This window comes from Bubalus bubalis, chromosome 17, assembly GCF_019923935.1.
Source record: "Bubalus bubalis isolate 160015118507 breed Murrah chromosome 17, NDDB_SH_1, whole genome shotgun sequence".
In the NCBI taxonomy this organism is placed as follows: domain Eukaryota; kingdom Metazoa; phylum Chordata; class Mammalia; order Artiodactyla; family Bovidae; genus Bubalus; species Bubalus bubalis.
Window position 1 is genome coordinate 18,785,639 of NC_059173.1, and position 24,500 is coordinate 18,810,138.

At 47.8% G+C, this 24,500-nt stretch overlaps 2 protein-coding genes and 1 long non-coding RNA gene across 9 annotated transcripts in view; 1 reads left to right on the plus strand and 2 right to left on the minus strand.

Moving 5' to 3' along the window:
• The window catches only part of CAMKK2 (calcium/calmodulin dependent protein kinase kinase 2), a 52,242-nt gene extending 38,725 nt beyond the window's left edge, over positions 1-13,517 (minus strand). For 2 of the 5 annotated variants that reach the window (XM_025267648.3, XM_025267645.3), the window contains exon 1: positions 13,398-13,517. The gene's annotated coding sequence lies outside the window, so the exon portion shown is untranslated. Of the gene's footprint in view, positions 1-12,458; positions 12,605-13,397 lie in introns of those variants that run through there. The other 3 variants (XM_025267644.3, XM_025267646.3, XM_006047144.4) reach the window with 3 other exon arrangements.
• A 147-nt stretch (positions 13,518-13,664) lies between these two features.
• Positions 13,665-21,868, plus strand: LOC123329939. The gene is made up of 2 exons (XR_006545565.2): positions 13,665-14,589; positions 20,934-21,868. It is a non-coding gene; the product is annotated as an uncharacterized LOC123329939 (long non-coding RNA).
• ANAPC5 (anaphase promoting complex subunit 5) overlaps positions 21,827-24,500 on the minus strand; it is a 35,441-nt gene continuing 32,767 nt past the window's right edge. For all 3 annotated transcript variants that reach the window (XM_045163084.1, XM_045163086.1, XM_045163085.1), the window contains 4 exons: positions 24,213-24,320; positions 23,983-24,130; positions 22,519-22,681; positions 21,827-22,159 (listed from right to left, as the gene is read on the minus strand). In XM_045163084.1, coding sequence (XP_045019019.1) covers positions 21,948-22,159; positions 22,519-22,681; positions 23,983-24,130; positions 24,213-24,320 — 631 coding nt within the window. In that variant the 3' untranslated portion in view covers positions 21,827-21,947. The remainder of the gene's footprint in view (positions 22,160-22,518; positions 22,682-23,982; positions 24,131-24,212; positions 24,321-24,500) is intronic.

A 24,500-nucleotide genomic window follows, 5' to 3' on the forward strand; every position in this document is an offset into this window, starting at 1 on the left:
GCACAGGGAGAAAGGACCGTACATCCGGACATTATCGAGTATGCACAGCATATTTCTGAAAAGATACACAAGAAAATGATAACAGTGGCCTCAAGAGAAGACAACCGGTTTGCAGAAGTCGGGGTTGGGGGCAGGGTGGAAGGGACTAAATTTTCACTATATTTACATTTACTCCTATAAAAGTAAGTATGCAAATAGTAACTATTCAGAAATGAATTTTTAAAAGAAAGTTAACTGTAACTACAAGAGGAATTAGGATGATCAGGCCTGACTGCAGGAGAAGTTGGAGGAGGGAAGAGTTGACCTTGTCTCCTAACCCTCTGTCCCACTCTGGCTGCATCTGAGAAAAAAATCATTAAACGGTTCCCCTGTCTTGGCTTTCTCTTCAGGGAAAGAACACAACCTGAGTTCAATGTTCTCCATAGTCCCAGTCGCTGTTAGTTTACATATCCTTTTTATCATCCTTATTTCCCAGAAGTGGAAAAGCAGAGCCCCTGAAGTTTGACTGCCTGGGGTTGCAGCCTCGGTGTTCTTATCTATAAAATGGGCACTCAGCCAAGTCATGAGGATTAACTGAGCTAAGAACTCAATATTCATGTCTGGTGCGTGCTTAAAGTGCTCAAAAACCTCCTCTTCCAACAAAAACCTACTGAATGCCCACGACCTGCCAGGCTGTGTTCCAGAATGTTCTTCCTCCTGTGTGTGTTCTGCAGCCTTGGCATCGAGGGCCTGTTTCCCCTCCACAGGCCCGTCCTCCTTCCCAGGGCCACTTCTGACAGGGCTGCGGAGTTCCTGAAAAGAAAACTAGTCTGGCAGTACCTGAGAAAGTTAATGGAGAATTTTTTTTTTCTTGCCAACAGGAAAACAATTGCTTATCGATCACCACTCCAGGCCAAGGACACTAAGCCATCCACTCCAGGCAAAGCTGCTTTTAATCAGTCTCCATGACAAGCTAGTGTCTGGCCTGTGCCTTGGCTCTGGAGGCCTGGAGGAGAAAGGAGGGGGAAAAAATGCACCTGCTGGGGCAGGGCCAGCAGTTGGGATGGAAGTCGGGACCTCTGTACTGGAGGGGCAGGTGTGTCCAGGTCTCAAGAAAGAGCCTCAGGGGACTCAAACCTCAGTGCCTCAAGGCCACCTGGCAGGCAAGGCCTTGGCCATTCAGCACCACTGACCCCATGGAGTCTAAGCTGGAGTCTGATTGGTTTTAAGGTCACATATCCTCTGAGGTCACAGCCTTTAAAGGAGCTGATGAAAGTCATCAACACTGGGGGCAGGGGGTGGGGGGGTGGAATCACACAAAAGACAGTGGTTTGCATTATAACAGCTACATCCAACTGAGCACTTCTTTACCAATCATGGTTAAGGCTCTGTCTAGGTTATCATTTAATCCTCACAGGCCCTCTGCAAGAGAGGGACAGCTAAACACTCGATTTTGGGGGGGCGGCGGGGAGAGTTGAGGTTTGAGAAAATTCGCAAAGTCCCCTCCTCGAGCCTCCTGCCCAATCTGTGGTTCCTTCCCCAGGCCCTGAAGCCTCTCTACCGCCCTTGGCTGGCAACCCCTCCCTCAACTCCCTCCCCTTTCACAGGTGGCTCAAACGGAGGACCAGAACCTTCCTGGAGCAGATGGACCGGGCTACAGGCCAGGATGAAGGGAACACTCCTTCCTCTGCCAGGAAGCCAAGTGCACGGGCCTCCAGGAAATGCGCTCCCGTTTCCTGGGGGCAGTTTCCAACCTGCCCTGCTTACCAAGTGCCAAGCCACCACCACGGGAGCCTCAGCACAGCAAGTAGCCAGTGAGTGAGCCAGCGATATGCCCAGACCCATGTCACAGGGTCCTCTGTAGGCTCCCCAGAGGTCCCAGCAGACACTCCAGGACAACAGAGGGGCCCAAAATAGCTGTGTGGATGCTGCCAAGGCCAGAGACGATGTCCTCCCTGGGATAACAGGCTTGGCCAGCCACATCCTCTCTCACCTGGGGAAACTGAGGCCTAGGGAAGTCCAAAAGGAAATTCACTCATCCATTCCTTTCTTCAACAAGTAACTACTGGGGACCTACTATGTGCCAGATAAACAGAATAAATGTAATTTCTGAAAAGCAGGCACACAAGTGACTCTATAAGCACAAACTGGAGGAGAAAACCAGGATAATATCAAAGAGAACAACACAGGGACCCGGGGAGGGGTACGGTCTGAGTGGGAGGGTCTGGGTCGAGAGAGGCTTCACTTGGGGCAGTTACATTTCGGCTGAGACCAACTTGGTGAGTTGGTACTAAGGGGGTAGCAACTTGTTCCAGGAGGACGAAAGAGCTTCTGAGAAAGCCCTGCACCAGGAAAGAGGCGGGAGAGGGGAGGGAGCAGAAAGAAGACTCCTGGAGCTGAATGGGGCCAGGGGACAGTGGGCAGCTGGAGGGGCCAGAGCACAAGAACTTCGTTGGAAGCTGATGGAAGCAGGTGGGGTGGCCCAGGCAAAGCCACAGAGGCCCCACTCAGCACCTGTTATGGGTCATGGAATTGTGTCCCCCCAAAAAGATATGCCAGAATCCTAATGCAATATGACTGGTGTCCTTAAGAAAAGGGGGAAATCTGGACAGACTCACACCACATGGAGAACACCATGAGAATGTGAAGATAGAGACGGGGGTCCTGCACCTACAAGTCAAGGAATGCTCAAGACTGCCAACAGCCACCAGACGTCAGAAGAGAGACAGGAACAGATTCTCCTTCACGGCCCTGGGAAGACCCAGCCCTATAACACCTCCATCTGGGGCTTCCGGCCTCTGGGACTTTCAGCCTCTGGGACTTCTGGCCTGTTGGACTTCCGGCCTTCAGGACTGTGAGCTAATGCATTTCTGTCACTGAAGCTGCCCAGTTTGTGGTACTCTGTCATGGCAATCCTAGCAAACTAACACAGCTCCCCACCCAACCACACAAGCCTGCTGCCCCAGAGGCCACGATGCAGAGGGTGTCTCCCAGAACTTAAGTGGGAGAACTGGGAGGCTCGGCTGTAGCAGTTGACACAACGCTGAGACTTGACATCAGCAGGAATATTCCAGATTCTGGGCCTTGGCCCAGCCAAGCAATCTTTATCAGACTTAGTGACAGACTCTTAAAACTGTCTCTCCTTATATAGTCTTTAGTTTGGAGGCACTGAAACTGATTGTTTCCCCCCGAGACAAGGGTCCTTCCTTGACAGAGGACATGAGGGATGGTGCTGGCTTTTTTTTCTTTCTTTAATCTACTATTTATTTATTTTTGGCTGCACTGCACAGCTTGCAGGATCTTAGTGCTCTGACCAGGGATTGAACCAGGGCCCTGAGCAATGAAAGCGCAGAGTCCTAACCACTGGACCACCAGGGAATTCCCATAGTGCTGGCTTTGGAGTGAACAGACTCCATCCCCATCACAGTCCCTGGAGCCCAAAGTGCCTCTCATGTGATGTCTGGCCACCCGATGTATTTTGCTTGGCCTACACTGTGTTTAAAACTGTTTGAATGAGATGCCAACATTTCAGAGCCAGGAGATTTCAGATAAAAAATCAAAATGTCCAGGCTCTTGAAAAACTGAACACTGATAGCACTGGGCCTGAATTCTCCCTGTAGCTGTGGACAGTAGACACACTGGCCTGCATGCCGCAGTCCTCACCGCTCCCCCTTGGCTTCCCAACGCCAAGGACAGGCTGAGTGCCATGTTACACATCCTCCTTCTTTTCCACCTCTCACCACCTATCTCACCCCTACAGGCCCTACTCTGAGATGCACTGGACCTTAGTGCTATAAAGGGCACACGTCAGTGATCACCTATTCCAACCGTTTTATTTCACCAATGAGAAAAGGAAGGCTCAGACAGATTTATTGATTTGTCCAAAGTTACGCAGTGTTCCAAGCAGGGCTAAAACTGGTTGAGTTTTTCAGAAAGGGGCTAAAAATGACAGGTACAGCCTTGCAATGTCCACATATTGTGTCCAGAAGGAAGTCCAGGCTGAGCCAAAATCTCTAACAAAGAGGGATATCTGAGCCCATTCCTCTGGCTCCCCGACACTCCAACCTGTGTGAGAAGCGAGAATGTGAAGGTGCGGTGTCTTACAGTGCTCGGGAAGATGTGCCTGGGCACAGAGATGTCAGTGCAACTGAACTTGTGAGAGCGTTGCCTTTCCCTTTCTTGTTTATTGGACTCCAGGACCTAGAACTTTCCAGAACACTGCCAGCACTCAATAAATACTGGCCAGAGGTCACTGTTTATTTTATTTATCCCAAGACCACTCAGAAGGTCAGACGTTTTCTTTAGCCGGCCTTGAATCCATCCAAGTTCCTTTAGTATGATAACAGCAGCCTGATTCACATCAGGAACCAATCCTTCTGTGTCAAAGGGGACTCCGTGGAGCTGGCCGTGCTGTCAGCTTTAGGGGTTCCACTATGACTCAAGTCTGGTCAACTGGGCATCAACTGCTCTATTCAAGTGATTGTTTCAAGAGTGGATGTGTGACCCAAGTCAGTCTACTAAAGTCTTATTCTAGGATTTTGTGGAAGTATTAAGAATGTCTCTTTCTGTGGAACACAGAGCAGTGAAGATGTACTTCTAGAGTTACCAGGGGCTTGAGAGAACCCTTCGTTAGAATGAAGCTGAGAGAGAGAGAGGAGAGAGACAGAAAAGAATTAAAGTTGGAGACACTGTGTGGCACCTGGATCCAGCCCTGCCTGCAGTCCATGTATCCCCAGGAGTTTTTAATCTACATGAGCCAGTAAATTCCCATTTATTGCATAAGCTAGTTCGCAGTTGGTTTTCTGACATTTACAACCAAAAGTCCTAACAGATAAATGATACAGAGTTGATTGACAGAAAAGCTTATCCACTAAGCTCCCTGACAGATGATCAGTTCCCTACACTTTAAGGCTCCCAACCAGGCCAAACTGCCAAGCAGCTGAAACCCCTGACAGCCTTCACACTGACAGTTTGGCAGACACCAGCATTTTCAAGTTGCTTTTCAATTTTTTTTTAATTTTAACAGCGAAAAAAAAAATCAAAAACAGGGAAGGAAAAGGCTTATCAACAGGATGGAATGAAGGGAAGAAACTGACTAGTATTTTTAACACAAGAATCAACAAGTTGAGAAAGTGGCATTGACATATAACAGAGGGAGCTATATAACAGAGGGCGCTCAGCCTGGCACTCTGTGATGACCTAGAGGGGTGGGAAGGCGGGAGGGGAGGGAAACTCAAGAGGGAGAGGATATGTACAGAATTAAGGCTGATTCACGTTGTTGTAGGCAGATACCAACACAACATTGTAAAGCAATTTTCTTCCAATTAAAAAAAAATTTTTTTAATGACATCACTATAGCAGCAGCCATAGGAGTTGTAGATGCAATAATAGTGACAACTAGTCTTTAGTGCTGGCCGAGTGGCAGGCACTACCACACCGTACATGTATCATCTCATTTAACCATCACAACAACCTTATGAGTTAGGTACTATTATCATGCTTATCTCACGGATAAGGAAAACTGAAACACAGAATCTGAGTGACTTGTAATACTCAAAATTCTCCAAGCCAGGCTTCAGCAATTTGTGAACCGTGAACTTCCTGATGTTCAAGCTGGTTTTAGAAAAGGCAGAGGAACCAGATCAAATTGCCAATATCCGCTGGATCATGGAAAAAGCAATAGAGTTCCAGAAAAACATCTTTTTCTGCTTTATTGACTATGCCAAAGCCTTTGACTGTGTGGATCACAATAAACTGTGGAAAATTCTGAAAGAGATGGGACTACCAGACCACCTGATCTGCCTCTTGAGAAATTTGTATGCAGGTCAGGAAGCAACAGTTAGAACTGGACATGCAACAACAGACTGGTTCCAAATAGGAAAAGGAGTACGTCAAGGCTGTATATTATCACCCTGCTTATTTAACTTATATGCAGAGTACATCATGAGAAACACTGGACTGCAAGAAACACAAGCTGGAATCAAGATTGCCGGGAGAAATATCAATAACCTCAGATATGCAGATGACACCACCCTTATGGCAGAAAGTGAAGAGGAACTCAAAAGCCTCTTGATGAAAGTGAAAGTGGAGAGTGAAAAAGTTGGCTTAAAGCTCAACATTCAGAAAACAAAGATCATGGCATCTGGTCCCATCACTTCATGGCAGATAGATGGGGAAACAGGGGAAACAGTGGAAACAGTGTCAGACTTTATTTTTTTGGGCTCCAAAATCACTGCAGATGGTGACTGCAGCCATGAAATTAAAAGACGCTTACTCCTTGGAAGGTAAGTTATGACCAACCTAGATAGCATATTCAAAAGCAGAGACATTACTTTGCCAACAAAGGTCCCTCTAGTCAAGGCTATGGTTTTTCCTGTGGTCATGTATGGATGTGAGAGTTGGACTGTGAAGAAGGCTGAGCGCCGAAGAATTGATGCTTTTGAACTGTGGTGCTGGAGAAGACTCTTGAGAGTCCCTTGGACTGCAAGGAGATCCAACCAGTCCATTCTGAAGGAGATCAGTCCTGGGATTTCTTTGGAGGGAATGATGCTGAAGCTGAAACTCCAGTATTTTGGCTACCTCATGCGAAGAGTTGACTCATTGGAAAAGACTCTGATGCTGGGAGGGATTGGGGGCAGGAGGAGAAGGGGACGACAGAGGATGAGATGGCTGGATGGCATCACTGACTCGATGGACATGAGTCTGAGTGAACTCCGGGAGTTGATGATGGACAGGGAGGCCTGGCATGCTGCGATTCATGGGGTCTCGAAGAGTCGGACACTGATCGACTGAACTGAACTGTACCAAATCACACAGTGATTTGGGAAAGTACAGGTGTGAAATCAAAGGCTCCCAGAGACGGGGAAACATTTGTGATCCAGGGCACAGCCCTTCTTAGCTGGTGACCTTGAGGATAACAATGCCTACCTCACCTACCACCACACAGGGCCCTGCACACAGCAAATGCTCCCTAAACAGAAGCTGTTGCCAAGAAAGCACTTCAGTGGCTATCAAGTTCAAGCCCCTTCAATTTATATTAAAATAATTTTTTTTCTAATCACACCATGCTAACTTAACTCTTTCCATCTTCCCTTCTAATTCTTATCCATATGCATCACTTTTTACAAAATTAAAAGCAGAGTGTGCCTATAATTTCGCATCCTTGCTTATCTGTGTCAAGAATTTTGCACACACTCTCACAGCTTTCATAATCAACACACTAGGGCTTCAAAAGTAGTGGTTGAGACCCAGGGAGGTGAGATGACCTCTCCTAGGCAGCCCAGCAGGTCCCAGGCTAGGCCAGGGTATGACCCCTGACCCCTGCAGTGTCCCCTTCTGCCCTGGATGCTGGCAGAGTAAGAACCTCCACTGTCTTAAGAGTTCCTAGACTGCTACTGTTAGGTCAATAATGAAGTATAGCAGAGAGAGAGAGCATCCCCCATCTCATGCCAGGTACCTAGGGCCAGGTGTGTGCAGATGGTCCTTGCCTTGAAGAGCATGAATGAATGGGTAAGTGTGGGTGTGGATGTTGGGGGTATTTAGAAAAGCGAGGTAGGAATCATCTTACTTCCTCTTTTCCCACCGAATCCCTCCCAGTCTTTTACTGAACCTAAGGAAGAAGTCCAGCAGTTCATGGGGTCCCAAAAAGAGCCGGACATGACTAAACGATGACAACAACAAGGAAGAAGTGGGAAACAATTGAAATTTCAATTTGTAATGAAAAGAAAAAGACTTGACTCCAACATTCTGCAGCTTGACAAATCAGAGGGAGGGGGCCAACTGGGAATCTACAGGCATCTGGGCCTCGCCCACCCACAGCCCTTCTCCCTTCCTCTTCCCTGCTGTTTGGAGGTGATGCTAAATCTAGCTTCCTCCCTTCCCAGCTTCCAGCACAAAGCAGCCCCAGCCCGGGGCAAAGACGGGCTGGAAGCTGGCTCTGGGGGTCCAATCGTGTCCCCCACACTTGGACCCAGAGGGCAGTAGAATTGTCTGGGAACAAATCTAAATAAAATCTCTGCCAGAGGCCTTAATGGCAAAATCCCGAAGCGGTTTTAAAAACTCACAAGGGAGATGTCCTTTCCTCCACACCCTGCCCCCCAACCAAACCACTGGTTCCCCAGTTAAACTTCTCCAACAAAGGCTTATCTCAGGCACCTCCCACTGTGTGCCTTCCCCACCCCACCCCCACTCACTTCCCACCCCATGCCCAAGCAGGAGGGGCAGAGGGGCAAGACCTTGGCCTTCCTCCCCATTTCCTTGGGGGACTATCAGTGTCTCCTCCCCAGGTTGGAATTAGCATTTTTATCTCTGCAACCGCCATCTCTCAACTATTTACAGAAGCCAACAGGGATAAAAAGGGACAACATAAAAATAGTTGCTCAGCAGCTTTCTGGGGGTGAGGAGGGTAGGGGCACAACACACTCTTCCCATTTTCTTTCTTCTTTCTTTTCAAAATGGAAAAATGCTAGAATTGTTCATCTTTTCCAAACGGATCCTCAACAGTTCCAGACCGCTCACTCAGGCGCTCCTTAGGGACAAGGATCAAGTCCCAGCATTCCTTGGTTCCCAGGACGGAGCTTGTCACCAGCCCCTCCCGAAAGTGTGGGTTCAGTGAAAGATCACCAGCACCCTGCTCTGCCTCATTTCTGCCCCTGGGCCTCCTTCCAGCCTTCCAAAACCATGAGCCAGTCAACAACGAAAAATTTTTTTCCTCTATCCACTTTTTTTTTTCTCTATCCTTAAAATGTTTCATAATTGACAAGAAAAATTCAGCAGCAACACTACACACATGACTGAAACTGAAAACACTGGCAGCTAAAATAATTCCTTCCCCGTTTTGGTCACTAGCATCCCGCAGCAGGGAATACCAGAGGTCTTTTCTGTGAAGTCAAACAGCGCTCCTTTTAAATATGCCCTTCTTTTTGGTTTTATCAAGGAAGGGATCCAATCAGGGAAGGAAGAAAAAGTAACCATTCAAAATCTTTTTATTTTTTTGAGAGCACAACCATTTGGAAATCATTTCCACACCATAATCTCCTGGGGAAGGTTGATTCCACTCCATGAGAACATGGGCATCGTTTGGCAGCATAAGGAGGCCAAGGGAGACACGAGTGCTCAGGATGAGAAGGTACGTCAGGAAACTATACAGATCTCAGGGGACTTGGGCCTTGATTTTCTCATCTGTAAAACGGAGCTGCGGCAACCTACCTAGAGGGTAGCTGTAGAGTCAATCTTCTAGAAAAATGCCCAACATACAACATGGCCCATAAGCAATGCTCTCTCTAAAAAGACTACGTTCTCCCTTCCCTTCTTCTCTGTGCTCCACTTTTCCCAGCCATCATATAGGAGGGGTTGAGGGGCTGGAATTCTCTGGGCTTCCTCCCAGCTCATTGATCACACCACTCCATTTCCATGTTCTTGGTGGGCTTTCCTGGCAAAGCTATCAGGACCTGAGCTGGCTCCATGCCTGGCCACAGGGTGCCAGCACCATCTGTCTGGTGAGGCTTTCTCTACTCTGTGGATTTCCTTACCTGGAAAAGGATCTCACAGTATACATACCAATAAAATCACACAGGAACCTGCATTTAACAAATCATGACTGAAATGAATGAAACTGAATAAAATCCAGGCTCTCCCTGAAAATCACACTGTGAGCTGACCTGGGAAGTGATGGGCTTAGACTGGAGCTAGGAGGATAAAGTGAGAGAGTTTTGAAAAGTAAGGGAGTTTCCTTGTTCCAGGAAGCTGGTCTCCAGTTGATTTCGGAGAACCTTTCTTCCATCACTTTCTCCCTGCAAACAGAGTGACAAAGTAATGTCGTGTACTCAGAAGTTTATTAGTTGGGGGCTGCGGAGGCAAAGGAAAGTACAAAGAAGTTTAAAGTGCAAAGGCCTTAAGAAGCTCTTATGGGGCTTCCCTGGTGGTCCAGTGGATGGGAATCCACCTACCAATGATCCAGGAAGACTCTACATGCCACAGGGCAACTAAGCCACAACTACTGAGCCCGAGCTCTTGAGCCCATGCTCCACAATAAAAGAAGCCACCGCAGTGAGAAGCCCACACACCCCAACTAGAGAGCAGCCCCTGCTCGCCACAATGAGAGAAAGCCCAAATGCAGCAATGAGGACCCAGCACAGCCAAAAATAAGTAAATTAATTAATTAAAATTTAAAAAAGAAAAGAAGAAGCTCTTATGGCAGAAACAATACAAGTGTCAGTCAACAGATGAATGGATAAACAAAATATAGTGTATCCATACACAGATTATTCAGTCATAGAAAGGAAGCAGTGATATATTCTACAACAAGGGACAACCTTGAAAACATTTTGTTCAATGAAAGCCAGACACAATAGGTCCTACATTCCTAACAGGTCAGTATATAACAAGCACAGCCTGAAGGGAGAAAAGTCAGTTCCCAAAGGAAAATGGCATTTCCTCAACTTTCCAGTTAAGAAGGCACAGAAGTGAGGCTGAAGGCCGAAGCCTGCATCTGGGTTATCTGGCCCAGCCCAAAGGGGAGGAGCTACTGGGAAAAGCAAAACATCTGTGCAAAATAGCAAAACAAGGCCCTCTGACCCAAAGGAAAATCTGAAATAGCATGTGCCCGAAATCACCGGCATCAGGAAACGAGAACCATATGCTTCCCACAACCACCATGATCCTGAACGAGCTACTCAGCCTCTCCAAGCCCATCCATGAAATGGGTTCATGATGCGGTCAGGGCAACTCCATGGCCCACGTTAAAATCTCAGCCAAAAAGCCTTGAAAACAGGCTTGGCCTGCCCCACCCGCCTATCCCTTCCTCCTGAGAGAGGCGCTTCCCCACCAACCAGCCCATCTGGGATGCAGTTCTCAAGAAGGGGATTCCAGGTTACTCCAGAAAGCTCCCTCTGGTAGGTCATCCCATCCTACTCCCCTTCCCTCGTCCTATCCAATCTCCACTTTTCAGCCCATCCTTCAAAGTTCAGCACGAATGACACCTCCTTCAGAAAGCCTCCTGTATTCACACCTGCCAGAAGGGATTTCTCCAGAACCCCCACTGCCCTCTGCTTCCTCATTTCCACAGCACTTATTCCTCCTGGTATTTCTCAGCAGGAGCACTCTTAGCCATTTACGGCAGGGCAATTCTTCACGCCTGCTGTGAATCTGGCCTGCCTGCAGGATATTTGGCATCCCCAGCTTCTGCCTACCAGAAGTCAGGAGTGCTCAGCTTCATTTTGACAACCAAAAGTCACCCCCACACTTCTCCAAATGCTCACCAGGAAGATGGAAACACCTCTGATGAGAACTACTGCATAGTTATTAGTGAATATACTTGTCTACCAGCCCACTAACAACCTGGAAACAAACACAAGCCCAAGTCAATCAGCATCACCACCGTGACACCTCAAGCTGTTTTAGCAAACTTTTCTGGGCTCCTCAAGAAGCCTAGGGCAGCCTTGCAAAGGCCTCTGTTCTAGAACAGGTGGTAAAGTGCACCGGCTTTAGGACCACAACCTGGGTTGGCTGTGTGACCGTGAGCAAGTTACTTAGCTTCCCTGAGCCTTTCTATAAAATGGGCTAACTCCTAGCAAACTGCAGGATTGTTTTTAGCCTCAGTTTCCTCATCTCTATACAATGGAGATAAAAATCCCCACCCTACAAGATTTTGGTAGGCAATAAATGGGATAATGCCTGCAACACACAGTATAGTATTTAACACATGCTCTCAGTCAATCAGTCATATCTGACTCTTTGTGACCCCATGGACTGTAGCCCATGGAATTTTCCAGGCAAGAATACTGGAGCGGGTTGCCATTTCCTCCTCCAGGGGATCCTCCCAACCCAGGGATCGAACCTGCTTTGGCAGGCAGATTCTTTACTACTGAGCCATCTGGAAGCCCATCTAACACACAGTAAGAACTCCATAAATGCTGGTTATGAACACTATTATTATTATCCAAGTTAGGGGCCCATCAAATGATGGGCTTTACTTTTTATCACAAAAACAGGCTGTGCGCTCTCCCTACAAAAGGCTGCTCTCTATACAGGAAGGGTTTAGGACCCTCGGTCCGGAAAGAAGTTCTAGGACCCATCAGGAAGCATGCACAGTTTGTTCCTAAGTTGAATGTTTTTGTGAGGCGCTTTGGCGGGGTGGGGTGCGGGGTAGGGGGTAACTCCCGCAAAGCCCTCCCCGTGGTGCTGCCCCTGCCTCCCCCTAGGAACAAGGGACTCTATGGGGACACAGCTATCTACTTCTCTCTCCCCTGGAGGCAGAGCCACCTGAGGTGGGTGGTAAATAACAGCAAAGCTCTATTTAGCTCTAGATAGAAACAGAAGTTTCTATCTCTAGGGCTGTGGGAACTTCCAGACTGAGGAAGGTAAAAGTTGCCCCTAAGGAGGAGGGCACTGCACGACCCACCCCGGGCCAGCGTGCCCCTCTTACTGCGGGCACCGAGATCCCCGGCCCCGCAAGCATCATCCCTCTGTCCCAACCTTACCAAGGAGATAGGAGGGGCTTCGGCGCCACCTCTTCAGCACCAAGTGAGAGCAGCAGGGCCGCTGGCAGAACTGTGAAAACACTCCGCTTCCCAAACTGGGCAGTGCAGGGGGTGGGGAAGCCAGGAAAAGCGCAAGGCTGGAACCGGGCGCGGGGGGGCGGGGGGCAGGCACGGCGGGCAGCCCAGGCACCTAGACCAAAGCTGAGCGGGGACCGGGCCCAGCATCCCCGCGTCCCCAAGAGTCAGGTGGAGGGTACCGGCGAAGGCACCTCCCCGCGTTCACAGAATGCAGCGGCCCCGAGGTGAATTTAGGTCAAAAAAAGACCAAGCTTGTGAGGTTCCGGCTGAGAGAAGGGGGCGGGGGCAGAGAGGGCCAAGAGAGGAGAGGCTGAGGGCCCCCCGGTCCCACAGCAACCGGTCCAGGGTCCCGCCGCCAGATGTCCAACCCACCACGGCGCCGGTGTGCACCCGCCCCCCCCCCCACCCCCCACCCCGAGACAGGAGAGGAGCGGGGATGGGCCGCTCAAAGTCTGTCAGCCCTCTCCGCCTGCACGCCCCGGCTTTCGCCACCTGTCAAACGCGAGGGGGTGGGCCTAGGCCGCCTCCGAAATCCTTAACTGCCCCGACCGCCGGTGACAACGGTTCCAAACTCCGGGACCACCCCTGTCACCCTGGGCCGGGCGCGGCCCAGCCGAGGCGGCCACCCCCAGGCCCCCTGCGCCCCGAAGACGAGGGGGAAGGGGCGCCAGGGGCCGCGTCCCCACGTGGCGGGGCGTGGGGCGGCGCACGTGGGGTCCTCTGGGCTTCGGGAACCCGGGGTCGGCCTCAGGGCTTTGTCTGCAATACGGGCCGTAGTCCCGCACCCTGAGAGGGCGAGGGCGCCCGCCGGGGCTGCGGCGGCCGCGTCCCCCGCCCGCGGCCCAGCTCCCGCCGGCTCACCTGGGCTCCGCGCTGCCGCCGCCGCCGCCTCCCGCGCTCTGCGTCCCAGGCTCGGCTCCGCTCGGCTCGGCGCGGACGCGCGCTCCTCTCCGCGGCCCTGACGGGCGCGCGGGGGGCAGGGAGGGAGGAGCCGGCGGGTCCCGGCTCGGGCGCGACGCGGCCGCGGGCTGCGCGGAGATTGGCTGCGGCCTCTGGAAACCCCGGCGCGGAGCCACCCGCGCCTGCCGCGCGCCCCCGAGGGCTCGGCCGCGCGCCGAGGAGGGGAAGGAGGCGGGAGCCTGAGGAGACGAAAGTAGCGGCGCGGCTGAGGGCAAGGAGAAGATAGGGGAGGAGGCGGAGGAGAGGGAAGTGAGGCAGGGCCTGGAGCGGGGTCGGGACAGGTTGCGGACCCGCGAGGAGGGCAGAGACCTGCCGGGGCGCGGGAGCGCGGGAGACAGGACTGCAACTTTGCCTCCGCCCGCCGTGTCACCTGCCCGGCTTCTCCCCGCCGCGACCGCGGCACTTCGCGCAGGCCGGACGTGCCGGCTGAGCTCGCTTCATTTAGTCAAACGCTGGGACTGCGGGGCGGCGGCTGAGCCACGGAAACTTCCCCAAGCCTGCGAGTCACCCGCGGCCCCGCCTCGAGGCTCGGCTCAGGTCCCCGGCTGCTATCCCTGCCCCAGGCGCCCGGCGGTGGATGTGGCCTGGATTTCGGGTCACCACTCGTTCGGGGGACACCCTTCCCTCCCCGCCTCCCCAGAGACCGCTGCTCGGGGCCCTCCCTAAAGGCTGGGGACTGTGTTCGTTTCCCACCGCCACTCCACCTGGATGTACCGAACTACAGGAAACCCAATGAAGTTCTGGCTTTCCCAAAGACTACTTGAGATGCTTTTCGTGACAGACATCATATTCTTCCCAAACATATTCTTTGGCGCCTGACTTCGCTGGAACCCTTGGAGAGTGTTTAGTCTCCCAGCTGGGTGACAGCGCTCCGGGGAGGGGCTTAAGACCTCACAAGGGCTGCCTGACGCCGCCTGTCCTTGGATGGTTGCAAAACTCAGTCCTGAGTCAAGGTCCAAATTAAAGGTTCGATGTCCCTTTCAGTTTAGTTCCTCTGGCATTTTCACGCAGCAGAAGCGCTCACAAGCAATTCAGAGCGTTCCACTAAGATGACCGCCCATTCTGGTGTTATTCAACATGCCAGCGTTCATTGGTAAGAATAAAAACCTGGGAACAACTGTCCTAAATGTTTTCGGGAGAATGGATCAATGAAACGTTTTATAGCCACTTGATGGGATATGATGCAATAGTTCAACTCAATGCCTCATATCTATTTGTACAGACAGGGGAGAACTCAAAACAAAATGCTGAGTAAAAAAGCAGGTTGCAGAACACAGTCTTTGTTGTTCACAGACACATTCCCTACATACAAGTGGTTTTTTCATTGTTTTATTTTTTCATACAAGTGTTTTAAAAGGCAAAGGGAAGGGGACATATGTATACCCGTGGCCGATTCATGTTGAAATATGGCAAAAACCCTCACAATTTTGCAAAGTAATTATCCTCCAATTAAAATAAATTAAATAAATGAATAAAAGCAAAAAAAAAAGGCAAAGGGGATGCATGCAAATGACAGTTTGCCACTAAGATAAGGAGACACGGATAGAGAAGAGACATGGGAAGCATAAGGAATGTTGTAAAGTGTCATGTGAAAGTGAAAGTCACTCAGTCCTGTCTGACTTTGCCACCCAGGCCAGAATACTGGAGTGGGTAGCTGTTCCCTTCTCCAGGGGATCTTTCCAACCCAGGGTTCCAACCCAAGTCTTCCGCATTGCAGGCAGATTCTTTACCAGCTGAGTCACCAGGGAAGCCCAAGAATACTGGAATGGGTAGCCTATCACTTTTCCAGGGGATCTTCCCAACCCAAAGATCAAACCCAGGTCTCCTGCATTGCAGGTGGATTCTTTACCAGCTGAGCTACCAGGGAAGCCCTTGTAAGGTGTCATGCCTTTTACTTATAAATGAATTTGAAGCATATGGCAAAATTAATCAACAGTCAATTCTGAATGGCAGATGCATGGTTCTGTATTTTTCTATATTTTTCTATTGTCTGAAAAAAATATATTTTGGGGAGTTGATGGGGAGCATTTTGAACATGTCTGACTCTATGGCAGGAGTCGGCAAACTTTTTCTGTAAAGGACCATGTGGTAAATATTTTAGGCTTTGCAGGCTCTATGGTCTCTTTTGTAACTACTCAACTCTAACATTCTGGCAGCCATAGACAAAAGTAAGTGAATGGGCATGGCTGTGTTTGAATAAAACTTTATTTACGAACACTGAAAGTTGAATTTCATTTAATTCTCAATGTCACAAAATATTATTGCTTTGATTTTTCTTCAACTATTTAAAAATGTATAAACCATTGTTAGCTAGAGGGACATATAAAAATAGGTGGCATGGCAGATTCAGCCCCTGGGCAATAGTCTAGCAACTCCTGCTTTGAAGAAACCAAAATAAATATTGATCTTTCCCTGTTGCTTGTTAAAATATGCAATTCTATGTTTACATTGTGTTACTCAAGTGTCTGTATTTTAGTAGAACACCGGAGCTAATACAGGCAAACACAGATATATCTGTGTGTGTGGTAGTCGCTCAGTCGTGTCTGATTCTTTGCAACCCCAAGGTTGCAACTCAACTCAATGAAACCCCATTGACTGTAGCCCATGGAAATTCTCCAGGCAAGAATGCTGGAGTGGGTTGCCATGCCCTCCTCCAGGGGATCTTCCCAACCCAGGCATCGAACCCAGCTCTCCCACATTGCAGGTAGATTCTTTACTGTTGAGCCACAAGGCACAGCTATGTAAAGTAAGAAGCTAGTTATGTGAGAAACGTATGTCCATTCAAATCTAAATTCAAACCAAAGACCCACTTCTGTCTGGAAGAATTTCCTAAAATGCTGTGACCGAGGCCCTCCTTGACTTCTCCCCTTTCTTAGCTCCAACAACAAGGACTGGCCCACTTACTTGATGCTCAGCAACTGTATCTTCTTTTTCTTTTATATATTTATTTAGTTATTTGGCTGCACCAGGTCTGATTTGCAGCACTTGGGATCTTTAGTTGTGGCATGTGAGATCTAGTTCCCTGACCAGACATTGAACTCAGGCCCCCTGCATTGGGAGCACAGAATCTTAGCCACTGAACCACCAGGGAATTTCCCACTGTGTCTTCTTTAGTCTTTACTTTTCACTCCTGCCTTCTGACTTGCCAATAGAGCTATATATTCCTGGAGTACAGGTAAATACCACAATGAAACATTTGCTTACTGGGAACATTGTGGTTGAAAGCAGTGACTTTGGAGTCAGTCAGACCTGACTGAAATCACAGCTTCGCTAGTTACCAGCTCTCTGATGCGAAGAACTGACTTATTTGAAAAGACCCTGATGCTGGGAAAGATTGAAGGCCGGAGGAGAAGGGGACAACAGAGGATGAGATGGTTGGATGGCATCACCGACTCAATGGACATGAGTTTGAGTAAACTCCGGGAGTTGGTGATGGACAGGGAGGCCTGGTGTGCTGCAGTCCAAGGGGTCACAAAGAGTCAGACACGACTGAGTGACTAAACTGAACTGAGCCTTGCATGAATGACTTTGGGTTCATCAGCTGTCAAATGGGGATAATAAACCTAACTCAGAGGCTTGGCTTGAGGTTTAGATACAGTATTGTGTGTAGGGTCCATTGATGGATAAATGGATAAAGAAGATGTATAATATTTAAACCTAATAGAATATTACTTAACCATAAAATGAATGAAATCTTGCCATTTGCAACAACATAGCTGGAAGATACTAGGAGGGTATTATGTTAAGCGAAATAAGTCAGAAGGTGAAAGACACTGTATGATTTCACTCATACGGAATCTAAAAAAGAGGAAAACAAATAAAACAAATCAAAACTCATAGACACAGAGACACATTGGTGGTTACCCAAGGGGAAGAGGGTTGGGGATGGGCGAAACGAGTAAAAGGAATCACATGTATGCTGATGACTAGACTTTTGGTGATGATTACTGTGGAATGCACACAGACGTCAAATCATAATGTTGTACACCTGAAAGATTATGTTACATAACTATTTTACCTCCAAAATAAAAGATAATAACTCAGTGCCTGGCACTAAAGTGCTCAAACATACTATTAGTATACTTAGCACAGAGCTAAAAACCCCATCAATTAGGTGCAATGCTTATTAAAGTGAATCAGAACAGAGCTGAGCAAACACAATTGCCTTTCACTAACATTCAGCTGCTGTTATGATAGGAGTCATCCCACTCAAGGGAACTGTTTTCTTCTTAAAAGATATGAAATTAAGAATTGGCTTTGCTTTTTGAGTTTTCTTCTCCAAAAACACCAGAGAAACCTATTCTAGGCAAACAGCTCTTGTTGTCTTGACAACACAGATTGCCAAGAAAATAAGTAAACAAAGCATCTGAATCTTATTTTTAAGAAAACTTGGACAGTACAAGGGAGGGGATGAAAAGCAAGACTTTAAAATTATCTCGCCCACTAGGAAGGCATCAAACTCCTGCCAAGACTTTGTCTTTTCCTTTCTGTTCTGTGTTCTACTCACGTTGTCCACTGGAATGTTCCACCTCCCAAACCTTGAACATCCAGATAGAGACAGCAGAATTAATCGCACCAATGTACCTTATTTGATGAATTCTCTCCCATTCAATAAGACAGTAGAAAATGCTGGGATTAACAAAAAAAATAAAAGACACTGGTGGGGGGTGTAGGGGGGACCTTCCCTGGTGATCCAGTGGTTAAAACACCAGGCTTCCAATGCAGAAAGCATAGGTTTGATCCCTGGTGGGGGAATTAAGATCCTACATCCCACATGCATGACAGAAAAAAACAGAGAGAAAGGAAGGAAGGAAGAGGACCCCAAGAAGTTTCTTGGTTTTCTTCAACAGGCAGTGAGATTAATATGTGTGTTAGTCCCAAACATAAGCAACAGTATAAAAGGGGAAGTCATCAGCAGGAGCATAGATGAAGTTCATTTGCCTTCTATGTATTTTGAGAAAGAAGATAATTAGCCTGGCCATCCAAAAATAACAAAACATAAAACACTCTGAACAAGTAGTAGTATTCAAGGTACCCAGATGAGCACAGGGCCCCCCAGGTGGCACTAGTGGTAAAGAACCTAACTGCCAATGCAGGAGACTTAAGAGATGCAGGTTTGATCCCTGGATCGGGAAGATCCCCTGGAGGAGGGCATGGCAACTCACTTCAGTATTCTTGCCTGGAAAATCCCATGGACAAAGGAGCCTGGCCAGCTGCAGTCGAGTGGATCGCAAAGAGTCGGATACAACTGAGGCGACTTAGCATGCACACACACAGATGAGCACAAAGGCAGCCTGATGAGAAGGAATGAGAACCTTATCACACCTGCACTGAATCCTGACTGGCCTTGCCTAGTGTGGGGGCTGAGTCAGGTCAAGTCTCTGGGTCTGTTTCCTCACCTGTAAAATGGTATTTGGCTCACAGGCATTAGAAATGCTATGTATGAAAGTACTTAGTTCAGCATCTGGCCTGTACTGGGTACTAGATAAATGACAACTGATTTGATCAATGATGTATTCAACAGACAGAATGTTCTCCCAAACAGTAAAGTACTTTTCAAAAGGCTGGGGCAAACAGCTGTAGGGTAACACAATAGCAACCTATTAGCTGTTATGGGTTTGGGTGGTGAGTGACTTAACCTCTTCATGCCTCAGTTTCCACATCTGTTAAATGGGATTATTATTATTGCCTACCTCTTAGGACAGTTGTGAATAATGTGTTCTTAGTCAGTGAAAATAACAACACTCTGTAAGCATCAAACTGTGTACTCACCTGCCCCAGGACTGAAAACACAGTAGCAAAGCTTCGGGGGAGAGTTCCCACCGTGCCACGCCCCTGGCATAGGTCATGACCCCACTCCTCTTTCCCTTTGAGGATCTATCCTCAGGTCTCTGGTAGAGACCAAATGCCCATTGGCTATTTACTTTTAGTTTTCTCCTCTTCAAACATCTTCTTCCTTTAACCAAACCATTGATTCTTTTTCTTTTATATTGGACAATAGCCAATTAACAGCATTGTGATAGTTTCAGGTGGGCAGTGCAGGGACTCAGCCATACATATACATGTATCCATTCTCCCCCAAACTCCCCTCCCATCCAGGCTCCCACATAACAGTAAGCAGTGTTTCTTGCACTATACAGTAGGTCCTTGTTTGTTATCCATTTTAAAAACAGCAGTGTGTACACATCAATCCCGGAGAAGGCAATGGCACCCCACTCCAGTACTCTTGCCTGGAAAATCCCATGGATGGAGGAGCCTGGTAGGCTGCAGTCCATGGGGTCGCTAAGAGTTGGGCACGACTGAGCGACTTCACTTTCACTTTTCACTCTCATGCATTGGAGAAGGAAATGGCAACCCACTCCAGTGTTCTTACCCGGAGAATCCCAGGGACAGAGGAGCCTAGTGGGCTGCCGTCTATGGGGTCGCAGAGTCGGACACGACTGAAGCGACTTAACAGCAGCAGCACACATCAATCCCACACTCACTATCCCTTTTCCCCCTTCTTCCCCTGGGCAACCAGAAGTTCATTCTCTAAGACTGTGAGTCCGTTTCTGTTTTGTAAATAAGTTCATTTGCATCATTTCTTTTTAGATCTGCATATAAGGGATGTCATACAATATTTCTTCTCTGATTTACTTCACTCACCATGACAATCTCCAGGTCCATCCATGCAAATCACTGAGTCTTATACCTCTACATTAAACCTCTTGCAATTATACTGTTCTGATTCTTCATTCCCAAATGCTTCACCAGGAAAAAAAAAAAAACTAATTAGCTGTAACCCAGACAGTTATGAGTTTGGGGGTCACTCTGGTGTTTCCAAATTTCCATTTAACCTACTATTCCTTCCTGAAGAAGCCGGGCTCCAGTCAGCCAATCTCAGTCACAGACGGCCGGGAGCCGCAGACTCTTTTTATTAGCTTTGGATGCAGGCCTGGCAGGGTGAACGTGCAGCTAGCTGAGAACAGGGTCAGGCAGGAGACTTCACAGGGGTGCCAACTGTGCAGTCAGACAGGGCTCTGTGTTTAGAAGGGCCCGCACCTGGTTTAATGCTCTGCTTAAAATATAGGCCTGGTATTTTTATCTTATTCAGGGCCTCACAGTTTACGTAGCTGGTCCTGGTCAGGTTTAATGATGTCTGGTTTTTGTCACCCCACCTCTTGGACTTTTGTACACTAAGGGCAGAAAGATCCCTTCTTAGATTGGAAGGAGCTTAAGTACAATGACCAAAAATGACATTGGATGAGAGAATACATGGGAAGAATAGAAACTGATAATCGTGGTTACTGCCTGGGAGGAAGAATTACATTTTATTACACAGCCTCTAACAATATTTAAGTTTTACTGTCTATATATATAACCTTTCAAATAATTTTAAGATTTTTAAACATCAACATACCAATTAGTGTCTCTATCCATACTCTTTTATTTTCACAGCAGCTGTCTTTGGCCAGTGAACAATCGCACCCTCATGAGTGGGAGTTGTTTTATACTATTTCAAAGAGCTCCGGGGGTAAATTGTTTCCCATCCGAAGGTTTAAATTTAACAGAGAAAGAGCCAATGATAGAAGTTGCAAGATTTGGTTGGTTCCTTGTTGCTGTTCTGGATTTGAAACACAGGGATTTTTCTGTGAATTGCTGAAGACAAATTCACAAACAGAACAACAACTGGCTTCTGCTTAATTGCAGGGATAAGATATGTAAATTAGATGCTGTGCATATTTGAGTGATAGCATCCACACACCTCTGAGCTTCAGGCCCTTTCTCAACTTATAATCACCTTATTCAGGAGAAATTCCTTATCTCACCCCTCATTTACTTAGTTAAGTAAAGAAAAAACATACTCATGCAGAAGAGATGAGAAAGTCAACACCCAGAAAGTGACTGAAATATGCTTCTTGTCATGGGTCCAAAAACCCATAAAAAGACCTCTTCCATCTTAATCTCCAGTCAGGGATTGACATGTGCTTGCAGGCACACACAGGCCCACAACGAGCAGCAGTCCAGCAGAACACAGCAGGGCAGCTTCGAAGAAAAACTCAAGCCTCTGAAAAACTGGCCTCAACCCCCTTGAGAGATCTACCAATACTCACAAGAGCTCTTGTCTGAGCACAGATGCAAGATGAATTTTACACAGTGGTGGAGCTTGTGCACGATTTCTAATAAGATATTGGCAGTTTTGCCCGGAGAGAATATAATCTTTAACACTTGCACTAATTTAGCAATAAACCAGGCATTTATTAAGAAAAAGTCAGTATCCTTTCTATCTTTTCAAAAGAAAGAAGAGGGAAAACAAATGTGTTTATTTTAGCAACAAAATAAGACAAGACTAATCAGAATGCAGTTTACTGGTAAGACAAACATCATATACATCATTTATGTGGAGGGAGGGAGTATGAACAAGTCCAAAATCTTATACTTTTGCACAGGCATCCAGCGGGGGTGTTCTCACTAGAGAAGATTTATCAAGGGCACCCCGTGAAAGGGCAGGTCCTGATGCAGCTGCCGGAAGAGCATCGCACACCGATTCCTCTCCTGAGTCTTCCCCAGGGTGTGGTAGAGTCTGGCCTGGAAGTAAACGACGTCTCTGATTTGCTCTTTGCAGTCGACCTTTGCAAAATAGTTCTTGGCTTCGTTGAGGTTCTCAATGGCGGCCTCCAGAGCTGTTGGAAAATGGGGGAAATACCACACATTTTTAACTCAATGCTTCACATGTAGTTTTCAGACCTTCATATCTATTTTTATTGATTTAGCATGTACCAGAAACTTTTACATTCTACTCTTTGAGAAAGAGAAAAAAACAAAAAACAAATAAAAAACTAGGTCTTTAGTCCTGCTTTCCAACCTGGCACCTAGTTCTGCAGGGTTAAGATAACAATTCACTTGCCTTCAACCTTCATGCAAGCATGCAAGTGAAAGGACTTTAAATGGTGCATGAAATTTTCACATGTATTTGTGAACACTCAAAATTTTACAAGTGTTTTTAACAGTATTACCTAAAAATCTTTGTATGGTTTCCTACCTTCTGCTTTCTTCAGTGGCTCACAGGAAGCTGCTGATGCCACCTGGCACTTGGCCACCAAGAACATGGCCCGGCCTTTGTCCAGCACAGCCCCATCAGCCAAGATGGGCTCGATGGCCATATGGAGAAGACTTAAGGCCTGTTCTGGGATTCCAAGGATGAGCTGAAAAAGAAACATCATGGTGCTATATACGCCCGCACCCACTGCCCACTGCAGGAAGGGCTTCATTTCTGGCTCTGCTCTCCTGAATTGCAATGTCTGGCTTACTTTCTCCCTAACATGTACTATCTTTAGTGTGTACCACACTCTTAGAGAACAGAATGCGTGACCATCTGATTTCAGACTACAAGAGATAAAGGCGGGAATAGTTAATTATAGTATAGAAAGGTTTCTGTCTTTACAAAAATCTTTTACATTGATGATTCAAAAAGGCTGAAGTAGCTGTGTAAGGGAGGACTTCCCCGGTGGCCGGATTCCCTCATAGTTCAGTTGGTAAAGTATCTGCCTGCAATGCGAGAGGCCCTGGTTCAATTCCTGGATTAGGAAGATCCTCTGGAGAAGGGAAAGGCTACCCACTCCAGTATTCTTGGGCTTCCCTTGTGGCTCATGTGGTAAAGAATCCACCTGTAATGTGGGAGACCTGGGTTCGATCCCTGGACTGGGAAGATTTCCCTGGAGAAGGGAAAGGCTACCCACTCCAGTATTCTGGCCTGGAGAATTCCATGGGCTATATAGTCCATGGGGTTGCAAAGAGTCAGACACGATTGAGCAACTTTCACTTTCACTTTCCCTGGTGGCCAAGTGGGTAAGAATCCACTTGCCAATGCAGGAGACGCAGGTTTAATCCCTGGGTCGGGAAGATCCCCTGGAGAAGGAAACAGCAACTTACTCTAGTATTCTTGCCTGGGAAATTCTATGGACAGAGAAGCCTGGTGCGCTATAGTCCATGGGGCCACAAAAGAGTCTGACACGACTTAGTGACTAAGCAACAATAAGGTGTGGATCCTACCAGGCTGATATACCCAGGAAGAAACAGTCCCTTCTCTCATGGTCTTTACAGTCTACAGGGGGAGATGGAAAACAAATGCAAAATGCAATTTAACTTCTAAAACATTTCACTGAACACATGACTTCCTTATTTCCTTATCTGTTCTCTTGTTAAATCGAGCACAGCTCTGGGCTGGCTAAGTCATTAATACCATGCAATATCCTCAGTGAAGAGGCGCATCCTCCTTTGTAAACACACAGCTCTGTAAAGCCAGTGCCACTGGGAGGTGTCAGCTTGTCACCAAGTTCACAACTCCAGACTTCCATGGAAGGCTTGCACAGTGAGACTCCATATCCAGATTTCAATATCGAGAAGCAAAAAAGCTCACTAGCATCCTTTTCAAAACCAAAGAGTAGTAACAGACTCACCAGTTCTCGAGTACTAACATGTGCTATATAAACAGCAATTGGTTTACCTGGGCAAAAGCCAAGTTCAGCACCGTTTCAGAGGCCAAGTGCTGCAACCGGTACTCCTTGGAGAGAGCCAGGGCCTGCAGGAGCACGGGCAGTGCGATGGTCGGGGAGGAAGACCGCCAGTACAGCTCCGCCACAGACAGCAGGACGCTGCCCACAAAGAGGAAGGCACGTGTGAGGAAAACCAGCATGAAGCACCTCCGAGGGCAGACGCACAAAAGCCCTCCCTTACCTGATCACCATCTCCGTGTTCCTGGTTCTCTGACAATGAATCAACAATTTCTGTAGAAGCTTGTGTGCCTCTGACATTTGGTTCTGAGCCTGTAGGACAATTGCTTTTCTGATACAGAAAGAAAATAGACGCGAATGGTTATGTCACTGTTTTGCGAGGGGTGTAAGTAGAGTCAGCTTCAGGGTTAGAATTGCTGTTTCCTTGATTAGCATGTAAACCTCCCAAGGGGAGTAATTGCATCTGATATAATTTGTGTTAAACGAGAAAAAAAAAGTGTGTGTCTCTGTG